Source organism: Lycorma delicatula, chromosome 1 (genome assembly GCF_047948215.1).
Source record: "Lycorma delicatula isolate Av1 chromosome 1, ASM4794821v1, whole genome shotgun sequence".
In the NCBI taxonomy this organism is placed as follows: domain Eukaryota; kingdom Metazoa; phylum Arthropoda; class Insecta; order Hemiptera; family Fulgoridae; genus Lycorma; species Lycorma delicatula.
In genome coordinates, this window is record NC_134455.1 from 333,245,667 (window position 1) to 333,267,402 (window position 21,736).

Genomic DNA, 21,736 nt, shown 5'->3' on the forward strand with positions numbered 1-21,736 from the left:
CAAGGTGTGTTCAAAAAGTAACGAGAATTTTGAAATTTCACGGATTGTATTAGTCCAATTCTCGGGAATTTTTCATTGTTGTAATTGGTCATGCCTGAAAAGTATCTGTACATGTTTAGCCATATTGGAGCTGTGTTCAGCTGTCAAAAGGATAACATGTGTTTTGGTACAATTGGCGATTGTTTATTTATATAAATAATGGATCAGAGAATTTGTATTAAATTATGCTATAAGAATGGAATAAAGTGTAGCAATGTTTTAAAAATTTTTAATATTGCTTTTGGTGAGTGTGCTATGAGTAAAGCACCCTAGACACCCCCAGCACATCAACAATGGATGAAAACGTGGGAAAAAGTGAAAGAAATGATTATGAATGATCACTGATGATGTTGGGATATCAATTGGCTCATGCCATGAAATGTTTAGAGATGTTTTGGTTATGAAGTGACTACAAAATTTATTGTATACAGTTGTTTCTTTAGAACAATAAATAAAATAAAGAATGATGAAACTGTACAAAATCAGGTGAATCAAAATTTTGTTCAAACTATTAAAAAAGTTGCTTTACACTGAGCAAAGAACAAGATGATTTTTAATGTTTGTATTTTGATTACAGCTGGTGTAATTAGATACCAGAAATCATTAGATTATTTACCAGAAAGGATTAAATTTATGACTGCTAGTTATTTGACTGCAGTAAATAAATAATTATATTTTTCATTGTCATAAATATCATTCACTGAAGTAAGAAAAGTACACGTTGTGTACTGCAACTCAAATTTAAAGTGAAATCTGTTGACGAACAGATGGACCTACAGACTTGATGCTGGAACTACAGAGATGGCTGGACCTCAAACTCATGGAACTGGGGTATGAGTTTGAGATCCTCTGTGAAATGCAGAGAGAAGGACTGTTGTAGGGAGGAGGACACCGCAGAACATAGTGTTTGTGTGTCACTTTCTACACTATAGGGAACATGCTTGAGAGAATTCAATGCATTTACCCAGACAATATCATGAAGATTATTCTCCAGACCAAACAGTCATGGTGGCAGGAGGTTTCCAAAAAATACTGGTCTTTCTGGTCAAGATCATCTGTACGAAGATGGGAGAAGTATAGGGATGAATAACTTCCTCTGAGCCCTTGATATGTAATCAGGTCTGCCCCCAAGATAGTGTAATAAAAGAAAAATTTTAATTTTAAAAATAACATATTGAGCAAGAATTGGTTTTTTCTTTTTTTTAATGTGTGTAACAATTTTATTTTTATTTCTTAATGTTTGTTTTTTAGAAATCGGATGGAAATTCAGTCTACATGTTAGGTTCAAACCCAAAAGGTTGTGTTTTAATTATAAATATACATGACTTTTGTAATGCCAGAAATGATGAAGAATTCTCTATAGATACTGATCCTCGAATCCATGAAGAAAACTCTTTTAGAAGATTTGGCTCATTTAGAGATGTGGTTAATTTATATTCATTATTTACTCAACTCGGTTATAAAGTCGTGATGAGATACGACTTGACTAAAGATGTGAGTTATTAATTTTGTAATATCATTATCATTAATTTTGAGTTGCATGCTATTACAAAAAAATATAATAGCATGCAAATGTAGTTAGTACTAGCACAACCAAAGAAAAATATTTCATTTTAGTCATGGGATAAGGGATAGTAATTTTTATTTTTGTGTATTCTTTTATATTGTAATAGTCCTAATCCCTAAGACAGGTATTCCAGCAGCAGAACTAACCCTGAATCGTGTTAGTTCTGATGCTAGAATATTCTCAGCCATGATAATATTGCCTTGCCCAGTTGTGAACCAGATTCTGATATCTACTGTGATTATGTTCATTAAAAGTTGTAGGTAAGATTACCATGTAGCTGAAAAAGAGCAGCTCACATGATGAATTGGTGCAGTAAAGGTGTGCAGGACTTTTGACTTGGATGGAGAGCATCCATCAGCTGAAGTGCTGATGGATGCTCTCCATCCAAGAGTGTACTTAGTTCTGTGGAACTTAATGAAAGAGATATAACAATTACTATCAAACACATTTCCAATATGTCAGTGGTTGCTGCTAGATTGTATACCAAACCATCTTGACAAAATTGTGTACTCAACACCTTTTTGAGGTGCTGAAATAATTTATATTGTTCTTTGTCAAAGTTCAGAGTTATGTTATCTTGTAATTGAATTTGTATAATTTCATTGCCTGAAATAAAATTGTATCTTTAAGATACAATTTCTACCTTCCTATAACATGGTAATTCTACATAGGGAAAAATGAGTAGAATCATTGATTTGAGTGTTATTTTCTGCCTTTCCTAGCATTGTCACTCTTAACATTCATAGTTGATGTTAAACTACTTTATCACTCTAGAGTGAGAATGGAGGTACTCTGAATGTTAAGAGTAACAATGCTAGGAAAGGCAGAAATAAAATTCAATTCAATGATAATCCTGATGGAAATATAAAATATTGTGAAAATTTGAATATTATCTCTTGTATATTCATCTATACTATTATATAAAGAGGAAGAGGATTTTTGTTTAAGATAAACAAAAAAAAAACTACCTGATGTTTCTTGGAACAACTCAGAAGGTTTTTTGGATATATTTCTTCTCAAAAAAAAAAAAAATTTAATAGTGGAGGTTTACTGGTTGAAGCAAAAATTTTAATAAATTGAATTTATGAACTGTAAACAGTGTTTGAACTGAATGATTCTAAACAGTCTAATGAATAATTTTACATAATAGAATTAAATTTACGTTAAGTAAATCTATACTATTATATAAAGAGAAGGGTTTTGTTTGATCAACAACAACCTAATCTTTTACATTTTTACTCATGTTTCTTGCCATAACAGAAGGTTTTTGGATAAATTTCATCTTGAAAAATCTCTAAAAAATATAATGTAGTGGTGGATATATGACGGTTGAAAAACAAATTTAAATAAACTGTGAGTGTCAATTCCTATGTGAGCGGGGTTTGAACAGGTTGATTATTAGCATCTAAAAATCAGTATCTAAAGTTTTTGTTTCAGTCAGAGTTTCAAGGATTAAAATAGATTTTTGAATTTTTTTGTAACCTGTTATTTTTTTAATTTCCGTGACAAATGAAGAAATCAACCTGATTTTTGGTGAGTGTAATCGTCACGTCAGTAAAGTAATTTCTAGATTTTTGAAATTCGACCTTGAAAAGAGAAGAAAAGTAAAAAAATTTAAGAATGATTATAAATTTTCCCAATGCCAGCTATAGTAAACAAGACTATAATAAAACCATTTTCGGGATTTTTAATTCCAATTTATTTTAAGGGGTGCGAAGGTGTGTACACACAACACTGTGGCTCAACCAACACAGCTACTGCCGCCATTACTGTTGTGTGGCTACCTGCACCTACCTCCAGTTGCTTGACTAAGAAATAAAATAAAAAGAAAACGCAAGTAACCATAAGGCGAAGCTGTGACAGGGTGCTAGTATTTTTATAAAATTAAAAATTATTGATTTTTTCATGGGGATTGAGAGAAATAGGATTTTTGTAATATTTTAGCAGTGGCTTACACTATTATAGAAAATATTTACCATTTTACTTTAGAAATTAGATTTAAAACCTTTTTTGGAGCATTTTCATAATGTATTCATTAAGGTATTAATCCTGTTAAGGTTTTTTTTGCATATTAGACACTTGCATATTAGCTCATTTGATGAATACTTTGAACATATTTTATTCATAGTGTAAAGATAAAATAAGAGGATAAAATACAAAGTTGTCATGGAAGCAAGTAGTGTTCACACACACATTCATCTACAAAAATGGTAACTTCATTTATAAATTATTTGAGTATACTCCTAATGGGTTAGTCTACGTGGTTTTTTGCAGCATATTTTATTTTTTTCATGAAGTGAGTCTGATCAATTTTCTCCATCTCTTACCCTCTTCGGCCCTCTATCCATAGATTGTTTAGTAGCTGTTCCTCTCTATGGATCTCTTTTGATCCTTCTTATATCTTCATGAATATTACAATTTATATTTTTCATTATTTGGCTTATATATTGGGACCTTCCTCTCTGTCAACAGAGGACATGTCAAAAACCTCATTTTTGATAATTTCCTCTTGCCATGTAATGTGGCCAATAATATTTCTCTTTCTTCTTTTTCCCTACATTATTTAATTTCAAAAGAGGTTAATAATTGATATAAAGTATTAATGCTTTTAATCCTCTTGCCATGTAATGTGACCAATAATGTTTCTCTTTCTTCTTTTCCCCTATATTATTTAATTTCAAATGTGTAGAGGTATGTTTACTGTCAGTGATAATGAAAAAATTGTTATTAAATTTTCTTAATTATGAAGTGATATAGAGTGAAGCACTTCATAGTAGCAAAATACAGACAGTAAGAAAAGTAGAAAGGAAAGGAATAGAGAGAGACCTATATATGATGTTACAGGAGGAGGTTGAAAGATAGGTTGGATTAATACAAAATGAAGTGTTCTTAAGATATGAGGAAAGAAATTTATGGCAGAATGTTATGGTATTATTAATTGTTTAGTGTATATATAAAAAAAGTTGCTTTATCTTTAGGTCTTAGAAAAATTGCTGTAATTATACTTGGATTTATAAAAGTTACAATTTATTTTTGTTTATATTTTTAAAGACTTTTTTGGAAGAAGTTAAGAGTTTCTGTCAGAAAACTGAACATAATGAAGCTGATTCATGTGTTGTCATTGTTATGTCACATGGTGAGTCAGATAATGGGCATTCTATTGTAACATATGATGGAGAGAGGGTGAAATGTAGTGAAATATGGCAACAGTTCAACAGCAAAAATTGTCCAGCTTTGCATGGAAAACCAAAAATTTTTATATTTCAAATATGCAGGTTAGTTTTTTTAAGTTAGTCATATATGTTGCTTTATTAATATTATGATTAGTATTAAGATGTGGATGAGGACAGTAAGTAATATGAAGGGCTGGTGATGCAAAGATTAATAAAAAGTGACACCTTTCAAATACATTAAAATTAAAATTTTGACTACAGTTTTAATGTAAAACAGTTTATATATATATATGATTATTTTCAAAGAGGCTCCTTCTTTCAGTAGTTTATACTGAAGAGATGGGTAAAATAACTAGAGTGGGGAGGACTGTTTATTTCCTGAAGCCACTCTATGTTGACCATTGTTTTCATTATCATGTATTATTTGTTAAAATGCAGTTAACTGTTGAAGAATGTGTATTAGTGATCGAAACTTATTTAGGATCAGTGGTGGCTCGTAGCTAAAATTAGTGGCCATGGTTAACGTTTTCTGTAAAAGTACCAAAAAAAAAAGTATAAATAGAATAGCTGGAATCAGGATAATAATTTAATTCTGCACTTTATCACATTCAGGATTATGGTATGTGTTTAAGCATAACATATGCAGAGAAAAAACTACCTTCCACCGGCACTGTAAAAGCGACATTGCTCTCTCTTCCTTGCAGCTTCCTATGTGCGCATGCACACGACAGCCAAACATTACGCCATTTGAACTGTGAAACACACAGTTCCATACAACGATTTTTGTATCTTTTTCATAAACTGGGGGATGGCTACTCACATTAAGCTTAAGGATTATATATTGTACAAGTATAAAGAAAGAATTAAAAAAAGAAAGGACTTTATAAATGTTATTGATAATTTCAAGTGGAATAGGGGGTGCTGCAGTTTCACAGTTCCTATACACAAGCTGCCACTGCTTAGGTCAAACTCTCTTGCTTTCATGCTGTGTTTCGGTGAAAGTTCAGGGAGAAATTTAAAAATGAAGCACCGGTGAAAATGTGAAAAGGTTTGGAGGTTGTAATTTTTGTTTGCTTATGGCAACCTTATATTACATCATGATGTAATTGTATATACTAATAAAGACTTGGTCACATTTATCTATTCCAACCTTATACATAAAACAAACCCTAATATTATCAAAACTCAATTATATATATTCTATTGTATTTATTTCCAGTCAATAAACTTTTATTACATTTCTACTTGGCCTACTGGTCTTAGCAATGGTGCTATTAAAATATTATTTAAGTAATTCATTACATATAATTAACAATCAATAACAGTGTTAATTTTTTGATTCCCCTAACTTTTCAAAATATCTTTACTTCATACAAGAAACATATTTAATTTAAAATCATAGTAGCATAACAGAACAAGTCTGTTATCTCTTTTACACGTATCAGTTTTTAAAAACCTTTAAACATTTTATAGATTATTACTCTAACATTTAATATATATTATTAATGTTATTAAAAATTAAATAACATATAAACTCATTGAAAAATATAATTACCAATTTTATAGTATTCTTTTATTATTGTATTAAAAGATTTATTGTAAATAGCTTTTAAAATAGTGTTTATTATGTTCAAATTCAACTGCAAATTGACTTCTTTTGTATCCCTGATTGAGATTTGTTTCTTAATAAATATAAATATTTAATATCTTAATAAATATTTTATCTCCTCAGCAACACTGTCATCTTACTACTTGAAAAGGTAGATGTAGCATAAGGAAGTATAAGAGAAAAACTGGGGAAATATAGTCTTAATGTTTACTAATAGAAGTTTGGATGGAAAACCATCATTAGCAAGAGAAGAGAGTGCTAATAAGAGGCCGTAATATAAAGAACAACTGTAAAAACGGAAAAATAGAATCTGTAAAATCGGAAAATAGAAACGAAATAAAGAATCTTTATTTTTGAGATTAGAATTTGGCAGAGGTCTTAAAGACATAATTGAAATAAGCAGTTCGGATAGAAATACCACCAGAATTTATATAATTGTCGCATGTTTGCTCCTTGATCAGTATATATAAAATTACAAATGTTTATGTAATACAATTTATTAGTTATGATGACAACAACAATGATAATCAATAAATTTACACCAAAATAGAATTTCAAGTAAGGACTGGATGTACTTAACAGGTAGTTAAATCATAAAATCCAGAATTCAGTTCAATTGACAAAAAACATTATAATGACCACTATAATGACGACTATTATTGTATTAACTACCAGATAAGACAAGTTTAAAGTTCATTCACAGCAAATACCTTTCCTGTTTACAAATAAAATTCCCTAACAATTTATGAAAGAGTTTAGTACTTATCTCTCACTATTTCTGTCTTAATCAAACTTTCTGCATTCATCCACTGTCCACACTGGAATGCTTGTGACATCAACTTTACATGTTGTTACTATACACTGTTTTACAATTTTACAATCATACACTTGCAACAGTACCCTTATACTCGCTCAATATTCATCTAAACTTGCTGGTCCTGAAGTATGTATACATGTACCCTCTTGACCTGCAGAACCAGACCCAAATTCCTTAGCTGTTGAAGCATGAGAATTATTGTCCACACCCTTATATTTTCCCATAAATTCCTACTCTGGTTTGGTAACCTTTCTCATCAAACAGCTGTTGCAGGTGTGCCATGGGCAGTATTACAAAGAATGATTGTTAAACTGACCTGTTAGCCTTAGAAAAATATCCCTTCTGAATTCCTTTCATTGTTATTTTCTACTACTTTCTTCTTGATTGGCAGTCTTTACCGTACCAAATAAAGTAGGATCAGCTAAGAATGAGTTTAACAATACTCTTAGTCAACATATCATGCATAAAAAATACTTGCTAGAATATTTTTGGGTGAGTAGAACGCAGGTGATAGCTGCACTAGAAGATTAGATCAGTTTTAGAAAGATTATGGGCATATGGGAGGCCGTTTTGACAAGTCATACTAAACTGCTTTTATTGTAATCAGTAGTTCCTAAACATTAATTGCTTAGCGACCCACATTTCAAAATAAATTATCTCTGGTGATCATTAAATAGTTATGTACTGATATATTTCACAGTAATTTAAGTAGAAATCAGTTTGTTATATTTGTATAAAATTTAATGTAAGATTACATATATACATAATTTATATAATTAGTGACTAGTAGTTGATTTGTTTACACTTATCTACATTTGAAGAGAATGAATCCCGTTTAAATGTCATGTCTGGTTTAACACTGTCTGTTTCTGTATTTATTTTTTAAAAATGAAAGTTGTAAATGTCTTGAAATAATTCACCACCATTTTAAGATAGTTCTTGATATTATTAGAAATTAGAACAAAAATTTTTAATCAAGTTTATTCAGATTTTTGCAACTTGCAAAAGTTTTTAGCCTTTTTATCTTTTTCCTTTTTAGCCTCCGGTAACTACAGTTTTTAGATAATACTTCAGAGGATGAATGAGGATGATATGTATGAGTGTGAATGAAGTGTGGTCTTGTACATTCTCAGTTCGACCAATCCTGAAATGTGTGGTTAATTGAAACCCAACCACCAAAGAACACGGGTATCCACGATCTAGTATTCAAATCCATGTAAAAATAACTGGCTTTACTAGGACTTGAATGCTGGAACTCTCGGCTTCCAAATCATCTGATTTCGGAAGACGCGTTCACCACTAGACCAACCCGGTGGGTTACCTCTTGGAACCTGGCAAAACAAATTGTACTTTCATCCTAGCTACACAGTTTGCTTACTGTGTTGGAATGGTCACTTATTTTAGTTAGTTGGATCCCTCATCAATCAGCTCATATCCTTATGAATTATCGGTTTTGTCTAGTGGATAAACTAGTGCTAAAACAGGTCTGGTAGTTGTAAAAATTTCACTATTTGATTTTTACATCAAAGCTATCAATCTTTGATGTTATTTTCTATTTCTAATATGGACATTCCAATCTGTTCTACTTGTAAACAATAAGCCCCAGGTGTAATGAGAAAAGTATATGTAAATGTGTAGTTTTGAACAGACTCAGGCAGACCATTCCTGAGATTTGTGGTCAATTAAACTCCTACCAAAGTACACTGGCATCCACTGCCTAGTATTTAAATCCATATAACTTTACTAAGATTTGAACCTTTGACTTTGAAAATTAGCTGACTACACTACACAATAGCTGTTTACACCAGACCAACCCGATGGGTTGAAATTGATTAAAATCTCAAGTTCAATAATAGAATCAGGAACAGAATGAACAGTTTATCCCCTAATTTCAGCCCAAATTGCACATTTAGGTTCACCAATTAACAATTCTTTCCTGGTAAAAGCAATACCATACTACTAACAGACCAAAATTTTAATACATCATTTTTTGATGCAACAAGAGGGGGGTGTGATTGAGTCAATCAGAAGTATATATCCTTATTTTACAGGATTTGGTTTAATCTCTCACATCATTAATGTTATTTAGTGATTAAATTTAATCTTTCTTAATGTTAAATTGAAGGATTAAATTAACAGATTAGACATTTGGATAGAAAACCAATGTTATAAAGAAAAAACTGCTAATAAGTGACATTAATACAAGTAACTGTAAAAGGGGATAAGCATTTCTATTTTTAGATTATAATTTAACCGAACTATTTAAGATTTTTAACTTAAATACATATATTTTTTACTTCCCCTTGTACTACATTTTTACTTCCTTGTGTGAAGTAAAGTAAGTATTGTGATCGTGAAAAATTTCTATTTTCAGATTTCAATGGAAATATCCATTTTGACCATCCCTAAATCCATTTTGATTAGTTTTGGCCTGACGTCAGGGATACACGTACATACTATGTATATAAATCCATAAATTTGTTTTTTATACTTTTTCTTAACTGCAGTAATAAGCCTGCATTGAGAGCTTTTCAGCGATGTATCATAAGTGGTACTTAGTTTCATTGGTTCCAGAGTTATAGCCAAATTAAATTTTAATTAATGAAGTATTTGATCTTACAAGGGGAAGGCACATCGATTCGAATCAGACTTATCTCCCTTTTTTTTTTTAGATTTAAATGTATTGATTTATTAATAATTTTAATCTCTAGTTATAAAAAAAGTTTTAACAATTAATAATAATTCAATAAATAAAGAAAACTATCAGAAGGTATTAAAATCAAGTTGAAATTTTATGTACTTTTCATTTAATATCAAAAAATGTGTACATATAATTTAATAGGTGTACAAAGAAGACATGTGGTGTCCACATCAGACTTTTTTTTTATAATTGCAACTCAGGTACCTTTGATTAGGTGAAAATTATCATTTTAAATTCCTTCAAAGTGTTCTTCAGTGCTAGTACAGTCTAAGCTTGTATCTTCAGAGGTTGATCAATTATTATTATTATTATCTGCTTCAAGAACAGTATTCAACTTCATTGAGGATATTAGATCCATTTTCATCTACATATGCAATTGAATTAATAAGGTATTTGGTCCTGAATAGCTTATAATTTACTTACTACTTACTTTATTGTTTCTACTAAAGATAAAAAGTTTTAATGAGCTATTTGTTAACATATATGTGATTTTCTTTTAATCAGAATTCTAAGTAATACATTAAAACAACACACTTTGCAATAACTGCTGTTTTATCTTATTAGGTTATTTTATAAGCTTCATGAACCTTTTTATTTCAGAGGAGATGAAAATGATATGGGTTTTGATGTTGTTTTTCCTGCGGCTGATTACAATTTCGTTAAAAAGAGCAATGGTAATGAAGGATCACTTAGCCAACAGATGTCTCAAACTGTACATGATACTAATCGTATAAGATATAGCAGTGACGTCATTGGATCAACAAATCGTGAAGCTAGTAATAAAGACTTCATAATTATATATCCTTCTGTTCCAGGTAATTTATGCTGTCACTTCTTTTTTCTTTAATCGGGCTTTAAAATTTACAATTATGCTTAATTTATCATAACTTCTAGAAATGTCATTCACAATTTGAATGACATTTATACGATGTAATATGTTTTATTTAGACTAGAAAGAATGACCATTTTTTTCTCAGAAATGTGCTTTTGTGTGTGTGTGTGTGTGTGTGTGTGTGTCTGTGACTTGTGTATTATAATTGCTATGACGATTATGGATTTATTTATTATTTACAAAAATAGCTTATCTTAGTAGCAACATATCGATGTATTGAAACACATAATAAATTATGATATACAGCACACACAAAAAAAAAGGAATTTGTGGTCATAAATACGTCACTTTTACTTGAGGTCTACAAATATCTTTTCTGACAAATGATATCTGTAAACATGTGACACGATTCATAATGAATAACAGTATACAGTAAAAATTGTTTTTTTATCAATCTGAATAGCCTTTTCAGTGGTGGGGATTTTTATAAAATGTATTTATAGTATTTTTATACTAACATATGTTACTTTATTGTGTGATTTATGACACGGGTTTTACATAATATTTTGCCCAATTTTAAACAGATTTGCTTGAAAGTATTATTTTTAAAATCAGTAAACTATTTCATAAACACAAAGCAAAAAAAAAAATTTGTTAATAAAAAACGCAGTAGAAATGCACAAAAAAAATTCTGCAATTAATCTTAATTTTTGTACTGTTTCAATTTTTTTGTTACAGGCATAAAAAATATCCAATCGTAACTTTTTTTTTGTTTGTTAGAATCTGTTATATCTCTTTAATATACTGTAATTTTAAGAGGTAGCATAAGAGTATGAAGGGAGGCAATCAGTTACCAACCGATTTTCATGGAGCGCAGATCATTGTGATGGGAGAAGGTTAAACACTTCTGTAATATTCTGTTGCATTAATAAATATGACTTAGGCCCGATAGCGTAGATATATATTACATCCTGCTTCATCATTATGTGCAATATATTGCACTTGTTGCCTTTCTCTTAATATTTACCTTTTGAATAATAATACCTAATATTTTTAATGGAATAAAAAATATACACAAGTTTAATTTTAGATATTAAGTTTTATGCAAGTTGTCTTTGTGCATTAATTTTAAGCTTATGGTATACCATTTAAAATAATATATTTTTCCAAAATTTAGAAAATTTTTGGAAACCTTTTTGGATTTCAGTCTTAAAAACCCCTTTCAGTTTTTTTGTTATATTAGCAATTTCATCAACATCCTTGTTATTGCTTTCCTTCCTGATCAGTTTCGAGTGATTAAACAATTTAGTGAATCTGTCCCTGTTAGGATAATATGGTAAATGGTCCAAAGACAACACATTTTGTCATGCAAGGACGTTCTTGAACAGTATATATATCAATGTACTGATGCATTATCATGCAAAAGAAATGTGCTTAGAGCAATAGACAGATAGAAGGACAATGGGGATAATATGAACTCTGGCAACTAGGGAGACAATTCCCTGTTACAGTTACATTTCAAACAAGCCTTTGATTTTGGAAACTTTGAAAACTACATTGCTTATAAGCATTTAACAGTTGTAGCAAACGACTATTAACTACTTAACTTACACTTTTATTACAAAAAACAATTTAGCTCCTAACTTAATTTCAGCATAATATTATAATAGTAATATTAAATTAGAACATAGAAAACAGGTAGATTTAAGTTTTACTGTATAATAATGTAAAGATAAACCAGTAATTATGTTGTTTCTTTTTTATTTGCTTTATTTTAACTCTCAGTGTTTTTTTATTTATTTTTTCAAATAAAAAAAGTTTGTCCTCAAATCTTGCACCTTCAATTTAACATACTTCCTAACATTGCTTTTTAAGGAAATTTTTACAATTACTAAGGTTGGGTGACAATGCAATATTCCACCATTACCTTTGCAAACATCCTCCATACAGGGGTAAATTAAGGATGCAGGTGTAATAATTTAACATACTTCCTGACATTGCCTATTGATGAAATTTTGCTCAGTTACTAAGGTCAGGTGACTACAATATTCCACCATTACTTTTTAGCAAACATCTCCCCATATGGGGGTAAATTAAGGGTACAGATGTAAAAAATTTCAAAATTTGCAAAATGACTATGCAGGGTTTTTGGGAGTCACAGATGACAAATCAGATAGCCATTTGACGCATTAAAATGACAAAAACTTTGACATAATTTCAAATTTGATATAATTTTGTCATTACTCGTGCGCGTGTGTTTGTGTGTGTGTGTGTGTGTGTGTACACAGCTGTCTCAACATATTGCCTGCCAAAAATCGTGTGTACACAATGATTTTTGGTGGGCAATATGTTGAGACAGCTGCTGACGACTCACTCGGCTCCGTACAGTACACAGCTCCTTACTACTAGACCACAACCACTTAGTACAGAAAGCTTACAGTGTACAAAGTGGAATTACTCTGTTTTGTTTGTAAGGCAATCTATGTTAGTTTTCCCTGATGCTTGATTCTTGAGTTTTTCTTGTTGATTTTTTGGTTCTTGGATGTTTTTCTTGTTGATTTCTTGATTCAACTTGTTCTGAAATTTTTGTGAATGGTGATAAATTTGGTTTCCTTTTAGTAGAAATGGTTGCTGAAACAGTCAAAAATTTTTAGTAAAGTGCAGGTCTACTACTAGTTTTTGAATTTCAAACAAGAGAAAATGTCACTTGAAGAGGAGCCAAAATCTGGCCAACCCTTTCATGATTGAAGTGTTAAAAAGCTTGAAATATTTTATAATGGAATTTGTGAATATTGTTGTCAGATTATTGAAGAGATTTCTGAATTGACTTTTGTATTTTGTAAGTTCTTATCAACAATTTTAACAGATGATTTTGATTGTAAGATTTGTGCCTTGGTTCTTCACTGAAGACCAGAAAACCAGTCAAGTTAATGAGTGCCATGATTTGAAGATCAACTTCAAAATAATCCACACCCTCTAAAGTTGTTACAGGTAATGAAATGTTTACAGCTGTGAGAAAATTGCTGAAATAAGTGTATTCAACCACCTGAGAGTACTTGAAGTAGGTTAAAGTTTCAACAGTAAAAATTATTAGAACTATTTTTTTAACATTTATTTTGTTTTTCCTTCACTTTTTTTTAGGAACAACATCGAAACGTGATACTAACAATGGTTCATGGTTGATCCAAAACATATGTAAAGTTTTCATGAAATATTCTCATAATACAGATCTATTAACAATGATTGATAAGGTAAGATACATTTATTGGTTATAATATGCTCGGTATTGTTTTAAATGAATTTAAGGCTCAACTTATTTGAAAAATCAAAAATGAATTGTAGTATAGATAGCAAAGAGAGAACTTTATTTACTGCACAGGAGATATTTCTATGGTAATTTTAATTAATTAGCAGCTTTATAAACATTTAATGCTGCCTCTGATTCCCTTTCAGTTAAATTTTTAAAATAGTGTTCAAAAAGTATATCTACATATACTTAAGTAGAATGATATACTAAACAAACTTACAAATTGCAAACCGTTATAAAAAAAATTCCAATTTAATTATATTGAAATTTTCAAGATTACAACAATGATTCATACATTTATGTATAATGCACGTACATTATACATAAATGTTTGAATTTGTACTGTGTGGCAAGTTTTTGATCACAACACATTCACTGTGACTGATTTTAGTGTTAATCATATTTTACGACTATCTGGCAGTCTACATTTAATTAATAGTCTAAGCATTATAGGACTGTGGTTCCTTTATGCATCTTCTAATTTAAATGCAGTATATTAGTAAACATATTAATTTAATGTGCTAATAGTAAAAATATAATTTCTAGAAAACACGGTTCAAATTGTACACAAAAAAATAAGAATTTACTATTAGATATGATTCAGTTTGTTAAATAGTCATCTTCAGTTGATTTAGTGAAATTTGCCAATTAAAATTTAAATTATATTTTACTTAACTAATACATTGTCATTGTCACAAATTTTGTAATGATTTTTACCTCTACTATTCTTTAAATCTTCCTAAGTCATTTAAGTAATAATTAAAACAAAAAAAAGATTATTTTCCAGTTGTATAAAATTAATATGATGTATTTTTACTTTTAAACACGTTGAATAATATTCACTTTAATAAAATATACATATTTAAATTATTACTTCTTCTATATAATTATTATTTAATATTGCAATTATTTTTTTCCATTTTTTAAGTACAAAATATAAAAACAAGTTTTCTATATTTACAAAAAACAAACTTTAAAAAATATGTAAATAAATATTAGTAAATAGAACCTTAGAGATTTTTTTATTTAGATTATTTTATCTTATTAATATTTCTTTTACATCTATACATATATTGTTATCAAATTTGTTAAGTGCTGGCAAAGCAGCAGTAGTGAAACATAAAAGCTATCATTTGTCATTTTCCCTAGAGATTTATCATTATTTGCAAGCTGAACATTACAACGAATACAACACTTAGATCATCTATAATTGTTTTACATTTATGATTAAAATGTTATAAGTAATAGTTATGTTATGATTGGTGCAAGAAATCTGAAAGGGTGAATAATGTGAATCTGAAAAGCCATAGTCAGTCATGACTGATGGAACTCAACTCAGAAGTTGAACAGAATTTGCATAATAAAAGATTAACAGATTTCTAACGTTTAGATAAGCACAAACTGATTGGTCTAGTGCTCTGATACCAATGAGCATCTTATGAATGCAGTTTATAACAGGCTGGCTATCCTGGTAAGTTCTATGAACCCTGTGACACTTGTTGTTTTATCATATCTCTTCTTAGAAATGCGTAATGATATCCAATTATGTTGTTTCCTTGGAATGCATGCAGTAAAGCTTTATAGAGAGCAGCGCTTATACCTAGTGCACTTGGATGTCTTTTTGTAACTTTCATAGAGTGTATCAGTTGATATGTAGCAATGTATGTGCATTAGTGAATCAGGTGTTGTCACATTTTTATTTTGTGCATACAAAACTGAAACATTTCATAAAATTAATGTAATTCATAAGATTTTTGTAACAAAGCTATGGAAGCTTAACAAATTAAGTGGTAATTAATTATTAAGTGGTTTAACCATTTTCAGGATTAATCAGAATATTTGTGAGATGTCAACAAGCTGAAGTCCAGACAGTACAAGACTACAAATTCATATACATTCATATATTTCATCCTCTGAAGTTGAAGTATACCTTATGGTAGTTCTGGAGGCTAAACAGAGAAAGAGAGAGATATCATTAATTAACGCCATACACAATTTGATAATGGAAAATCATCGACTGATAATCTGAGAAATTTTAAACGAATTAGGATTAGTGTTGGTAGCCACAAAATTTGTGCCTAAGCTCCTTTTATTTGAACACAAATAGAGTCGTTTTGATTTGTATGAGATATGAAGTCTACCAGCAGCGATCTTAACTTACCAGTATGACTGTGATGACTAATGAAGAAGGTTTTAGATGTGTGGGTGGGTTGAAACGAAACCAAACCTCACTCATCATAATGGAAGTCACCATCATTCCCAGTCATTCTGTGGAAAGCAAGACAAGGGAGTAAATGTGATGAATTTTTTTTACTATTGTGAAAATGTGCCCCAGAAGACCCAGACTGTCAATAAGCTGTACTTTTTAGAGGTTCTGTCATCATCATGTGCAAAATTCCTCAATTTTGCCAGGCTCCTTATACACCAGTCATTGTATCTTGTAATTTCTGGTAGTTCCTAATCTGAGAGTGCCACTGAAAAGGATCTAAATAAATGATTTATCAGTGTATCAAGTTAAAAGAACAGAATTGCTTAAAATGAAACATTGATTCAGAAATAAAATAGAACATAAACAATACAAGTATAATATGGAAAATATTAATTATAATTTTTTTTTGTAGAGGGAGGTGGAAATGCATTTACGCACGGAGTGTCGGACTCCCGCAGATGGTATTATCCAATCACTATCAGCAGACTACCAACTAAAATCACCCCCTTTCTACCAGGACTCGACCCGGAACACATTACTTCCGGTCGAGTCCTCCTATACTAGCCTGATTAGGTGCTACCTAATTTTCAGGACTATATAGGTCAAACTTTTTGGCCCTGAGAATGTTGCTGACGTATCGGGCTACACTTTCCCAGCTGCTCAGGTCACGGAGCGGAGCATCATCGCAACCACGTTGTGGGGTCTCAGTGCTCAAGAGATCCGCCTCTAGTGTTCGTCGACTGCCACCCACCTAGCACATTTGAAAAAAGTGTGCTCAGCGTCGTCCCATACACCGGGGCAATACAGGCAAATCATGGAGGTAAGCACGGAAGTACCCGTGACCCGTTAAAAATTGGGTTATGTAGTACTCCACCTCTCCATGCCTTCGCTCTGTCCACGGTCTGACCAGAGGGATAAGCTTTGCGGTCCATCATCCTCTGGTTTCGTGGTCCCAAGTCTCTTGTAATGCGAGGAACGTGCGAGTGCATTCCTCGTTGGCAATGGTCACCCGGTCTTCGCCTGCCCGTCGCCTCCTGTAGATCACCTGGCGCTCCCTTGCTAAAGTAGCAATGGGTATGACGCTGGTGACCACAAGTACTGCAGGCTCGGAGACCGTCCGATACGCGGAAGCGACTCTCAAGGCTGCGATGCGTTGCACCTGCGCGAGCCACTTCCGGTTTCTCGCAACTCTTAATGCCTGAGCCCACACTTCTGACCCGTGATGGAATGCACCGTGGACATCAGCAATCGGCCGTCTGCTGGCCTTCGGTCCGCCGACATTCGCCATAAGCCGGCTGAGAGCAGTTACGGCTCTCGCAGCTTTGTCGGCGGCTGTACAAAGCTGCTCAGCAAAGCTGAGTTTCCGGTCAATCATCATACCGAGGTACTTTGCGGCCGGTCTACAACCTCTACCCCAACCCGCAGGGAGAGAAGGGTGTCGTTACGCTTCTTCGTGAGAACTACAATCTCAGTTTTGCTGAGGGCTAGAGACAATCCATGGTCGTCCAGCCAGACACCGACTCTGTGCATGGCTCAACTAAGCCTCAGTTGGGCGCGCTCCATGTCGCGGTCTGCGACAAGTAGCGCAACGTCGTCAGCGTACCCAACCAAGGCAGATTCTTCAGGCATCTCCAGCCTCAGCAAGCCATCGTAGACGGCGTTCCAAAGGTCGGGGCCGAGAATCGACCCCTGCGCCGCCCCTGACGTGATCGTAGTCCTATGCCAGCCTGCTGCGGTCTCGTAATTGCTGCGGCCGCGAGACCGCGGTTCCTCAGGTATGCGTCTACCATTCTGAGAAGGTATTGAGACACGTGGAACAAATGCTCCAGGGACCGAATCATATCGCTCCAACGTGCGGAATTGAAAGCGTTATTTACGTCCAACGTAACGAATAGGACCACACGTCCCGAAAAATGATTGTGGTCCTCTGCTCACCGCACTGCCTCAACAACCTCCTGAATTGCGACTAGGGTCAACCGACCCTGCCGGAAACCGTACTGGTTAGGTGACAGGCCAGCTTCTCCAATACCTTACCAGCTGTGTCAAGCATTCACAAGGGTGATAGGAGGACAGCAACTCTGGGTTTTCTTTTCCCTTGGGAATTAACACAAGACGCACGGTCTTCCTGGCGCTAAAAGACCCAGCCTTTAGACATGTATTATACATGTCTAGTAGAAGACGGGGCCTGCAGCATCCCACTAATTATACCTCGGCCGGTATACTGTCGGGACCAGGGGTTTTTTTGCCTTTCAGTGACCTTCCAGTTCCTCCATCAAGAAGAGCTATCTAAACAGCTGAAAAGTAAAGCTTCTTCTTGGGTGCAAATGGGAAAATAATTAGAAAAGAAGGTCCATTAGATGATAAGCAATAAAAATCATGTATTTGACAATAATTTAATAACTGACAGGAATGAATCAGTTATATCTAATGATACTGATAAAAAAATAGTGCAGAGAGAAATGGATGTATTGTAACAGCTAAATGATAAAATGTAATGTAAATATCAAAGTCTAAAAGAGTGCTTATTTTAAAGAAATATTAATATTTTTATTTTAAGCTAACTATTTAAATATTAACTGTTTAAGTTCAACAGATGAACTTTTATTATTGTAAAAAAGTACAATAAACTATTTTTTGGAATTTGATTTTTAATTTTGATTGCTGGAGAATTTGAATTGAAGGAGTTCTGATTATTGAGAGTATTTATGTATAATAAATTTAATATCTTGTGAGTGTATTTCTATGAAATTTCCAGTCTATAAAATTAAAATAATTTTATTTTTGTTATTGTATTTATCCTCATTTTATTATTGAGTTTTATATATTTAGATTATCTTTTTTTAATTTTGTGTTTTTTTTTAGATTCAGCAGTTGTGTGATAGTATGTATGATATGAAGCTTGGAACACAAACATCATGGTTTGAAGGATCCACGTTAAAAAAAATCTATTTCAATCCTGGACTCTATGATAATCCAGTGTCTTCTTGATATATAACAATAATCTTTCAAGCATTATGAAATTTATTATCTTCTACATACATATCAGAAAGTAATTTAAATAACCAGTAAGCAAGCAAAAATCACTTGTGTGTTCTGTAGAGGAGATGATCAAATAGTTCTCAGTTAACTATAAAGTAACAAAAAGCATACTGACAGATTATTAAAACTGTTTCTACTTCTCTATTAATCGGCATGGGGAAATTTAAAATTACTCCTTTATATAGTGTGCTTTATAGCAGATACAAACTACATGTCATCACTTTGAAATTCTGTACGATGGTTTAATAATTTTATATTTATTTTTAAATTTGTTGTTAAAAACTATTTATACACATATTAATATTTTATTATTGTTGAAAATTTGTAATATATGTAAATTATTTTCATTACTTGTAAATACTGTATTTATCTATTAATAAATGTACTGTCTCTTTAAATGTTTCTATGCTAATAAAAGTTCTAAAATGTCAGTTGCATCTTGTTTTAAAATGTCTAAACTATATATATTTATAATTGTTTTTTAAAAATTATAATTTTATATTCATCATTTTCATTTACTTAAACTTTTATGTCCTTTACTTGTAAAGTTTTATGGTTTTTATGTCCTCATGTATATGTTTTTATAATAAATGTTTTGCAGGTTTTTGTTTCACTTAAAATGGCTTTTTCTTTTCACTTCCTTTTATGTATTAATTTTACTTATTTGTAGATATTAATTGTATCCATATTGTCTAGCCATATTTTCTAGAAATCTGATTTATATGTATTTATTCATTAGCTAGTTTTTCTTCATTACCATGTTATCATTATCATGTTGGAATAATGTGTTTACTTTGAATGATGTAGGATGACTGGAAACCCACCGGGTTGGTCTAGTGGTGAACGCATCTTCCCAAATCAGCTGATTTGGAAGTCGAGAGTTCCAGCGTTCAAGTCCTAGTAAAGCCAGCTATTTTTACACGGACTTGAATACTAGATTGTGAATACCGGTGTTCTTTGGTGGTTGGGTTTCAATTAACAACACATCTCAGGTATGGTCGAACTGAGAATGTACAAGACTACACTTCATTCACACTCATACATATCATCCTCATTCATCGTCTGAAGAAAGAAAAGGATGACTGGAGATAAAATGAATATAAATAAATAAATAGCAATAATCAGAGATGACTTTTACATAAGTCTGTTCAGTTCTTTGCTTAGTTCAAGTTCAAATGTTCAGTAAAAAATCACTTAACAGGTATTAAATTTCCAAAGTCTGTGTTTGAAGAGGATTATTTAGGATTTGAAAAATCTAGGTAGGCAAGACTTTTTTTGTTGTAGAGGTGAAGGAACCCCATTTACAGGTGCCGAAGCAGTGTTGGTCTCGCTAACAGGTTTCACAATAAATTAAGTGCGTATGTGTTTCTGCGCACTACCGACCAAACCTCCATCCCTAGGAGGTTTCCGCTCCTCCAGGGAATAGCTTTGCAGCATTATTTCAGAAAGGGGGCAATGCCCACACACACAATCGGTCACCGCAATCACAACATCCAAACAAACATTCACGCAACACTAAGGATAGCACCAACACAAGGAGTACCAAATCACTCGCATATCACAACAAGGAAAAAACACACGTAACACAGGAAATTTGTTTCCCATACTGTGAATACTCATGGTAACATACTCACGCAAAAAAAAAAACTAACAAGAATAAAAAATCACACGAACAGACTCAAAACACAGAACTTAAGTCTGGTGTGAAGATAGCCTCACGGTCCAGTGCTTCCAACATACGTAGTCAAGCAGCCTCAAATCGCACACAAGAAAAGAAAATATGGTGCGCAGTTTCCTCCTAGTCATCATAGACCGGACAATGGTCTGAGTGGCCAGGGCAAACCTATAAAGGTATGCCTGTAATCCCCATGTCCCGCCAAAAACTGTAAAGAAGAAATTAATTTGGCCATGTTTCCTCACACCAAGCTCGAATGTCCCCAATTTCACTATCAGTAGGGCTATCAGTAGATCAACTGACATTGCCCCTGCCAGTACCTCCACTGCCTCGCCAGACATCGTCCAATAGGCAGATGTTATGTGCAAGCAACACTTCTGATACAATGTGTCTAACACTGCCTTGTATCTGCCGTATCTTAATGCATTAGCCCAAATCTCCACACCATATAATAGTGAGGAGTACTAAACATTCGACAGAACCCTACTTCTCTGCTCATTAGGTCCTCTTGTGTTGGAGAGAAGAGCTGCAACAGGACGCATTACTCTTTCTGCTTTCTCTCTGGCCTGGATGTCAACCCACATCCTGAAATATCTGATGTCGGACTTTGACACAATCCTCTTTCTCACCAATTCAACGATCAGGGTTGGGCGTCATTTCCTAGTAGTAATTAAGACTATCTCTGTATTTTCTGGCGCTAGTTCCAATCCTATACCAGCAATCCAGGCTCATAAGGGCTCGATATGACGTCTGAATTTTTTCGATTAT

At 32.5% G+C, this 21,736-nt stretch overlaps 1 protein-coding gene across 3 annotated transcripts in view; it reads left to right on the plus strand.

Moving 5' to 3' along the window:
• The window catches only part of LOC142334272 (caspase-6-like), a 62,290-nt gene extending 42,401 nt beyond the window's left edge, over positions 1-19,889 (plus strand). For all 3 annotated transcript variants that reach the window (XM_075382181.1, XM_075382180.1, XM_075382179.1), the window contains 5 exons: positions 1,291-1,533; positions 4,658-4,881; positions 10,507-10,721; positions 13,880-13,989; positions 19,117-19,889. In XM_075382181.1, coding sequence (XP_075238296.1) covers positions 1,291-1,533; positions 4,658-4,881; positions 10,507-10,721; positions 13,880-13,989; positions 19,117-19,242 — 918 coding nt within the window. In that variant the 3' untranslated portion in view covers positions 19,243-19,889. The remainder of the gene's footprint in view (positions 1-1,290; positions 1,534-4,657; positions 4,882-10,506; positions 10,722-13,879; positions 13,990-19,116) is intronic.
• Positions 19,890-21,736: the final 1,847 nt, after the last annotated feature.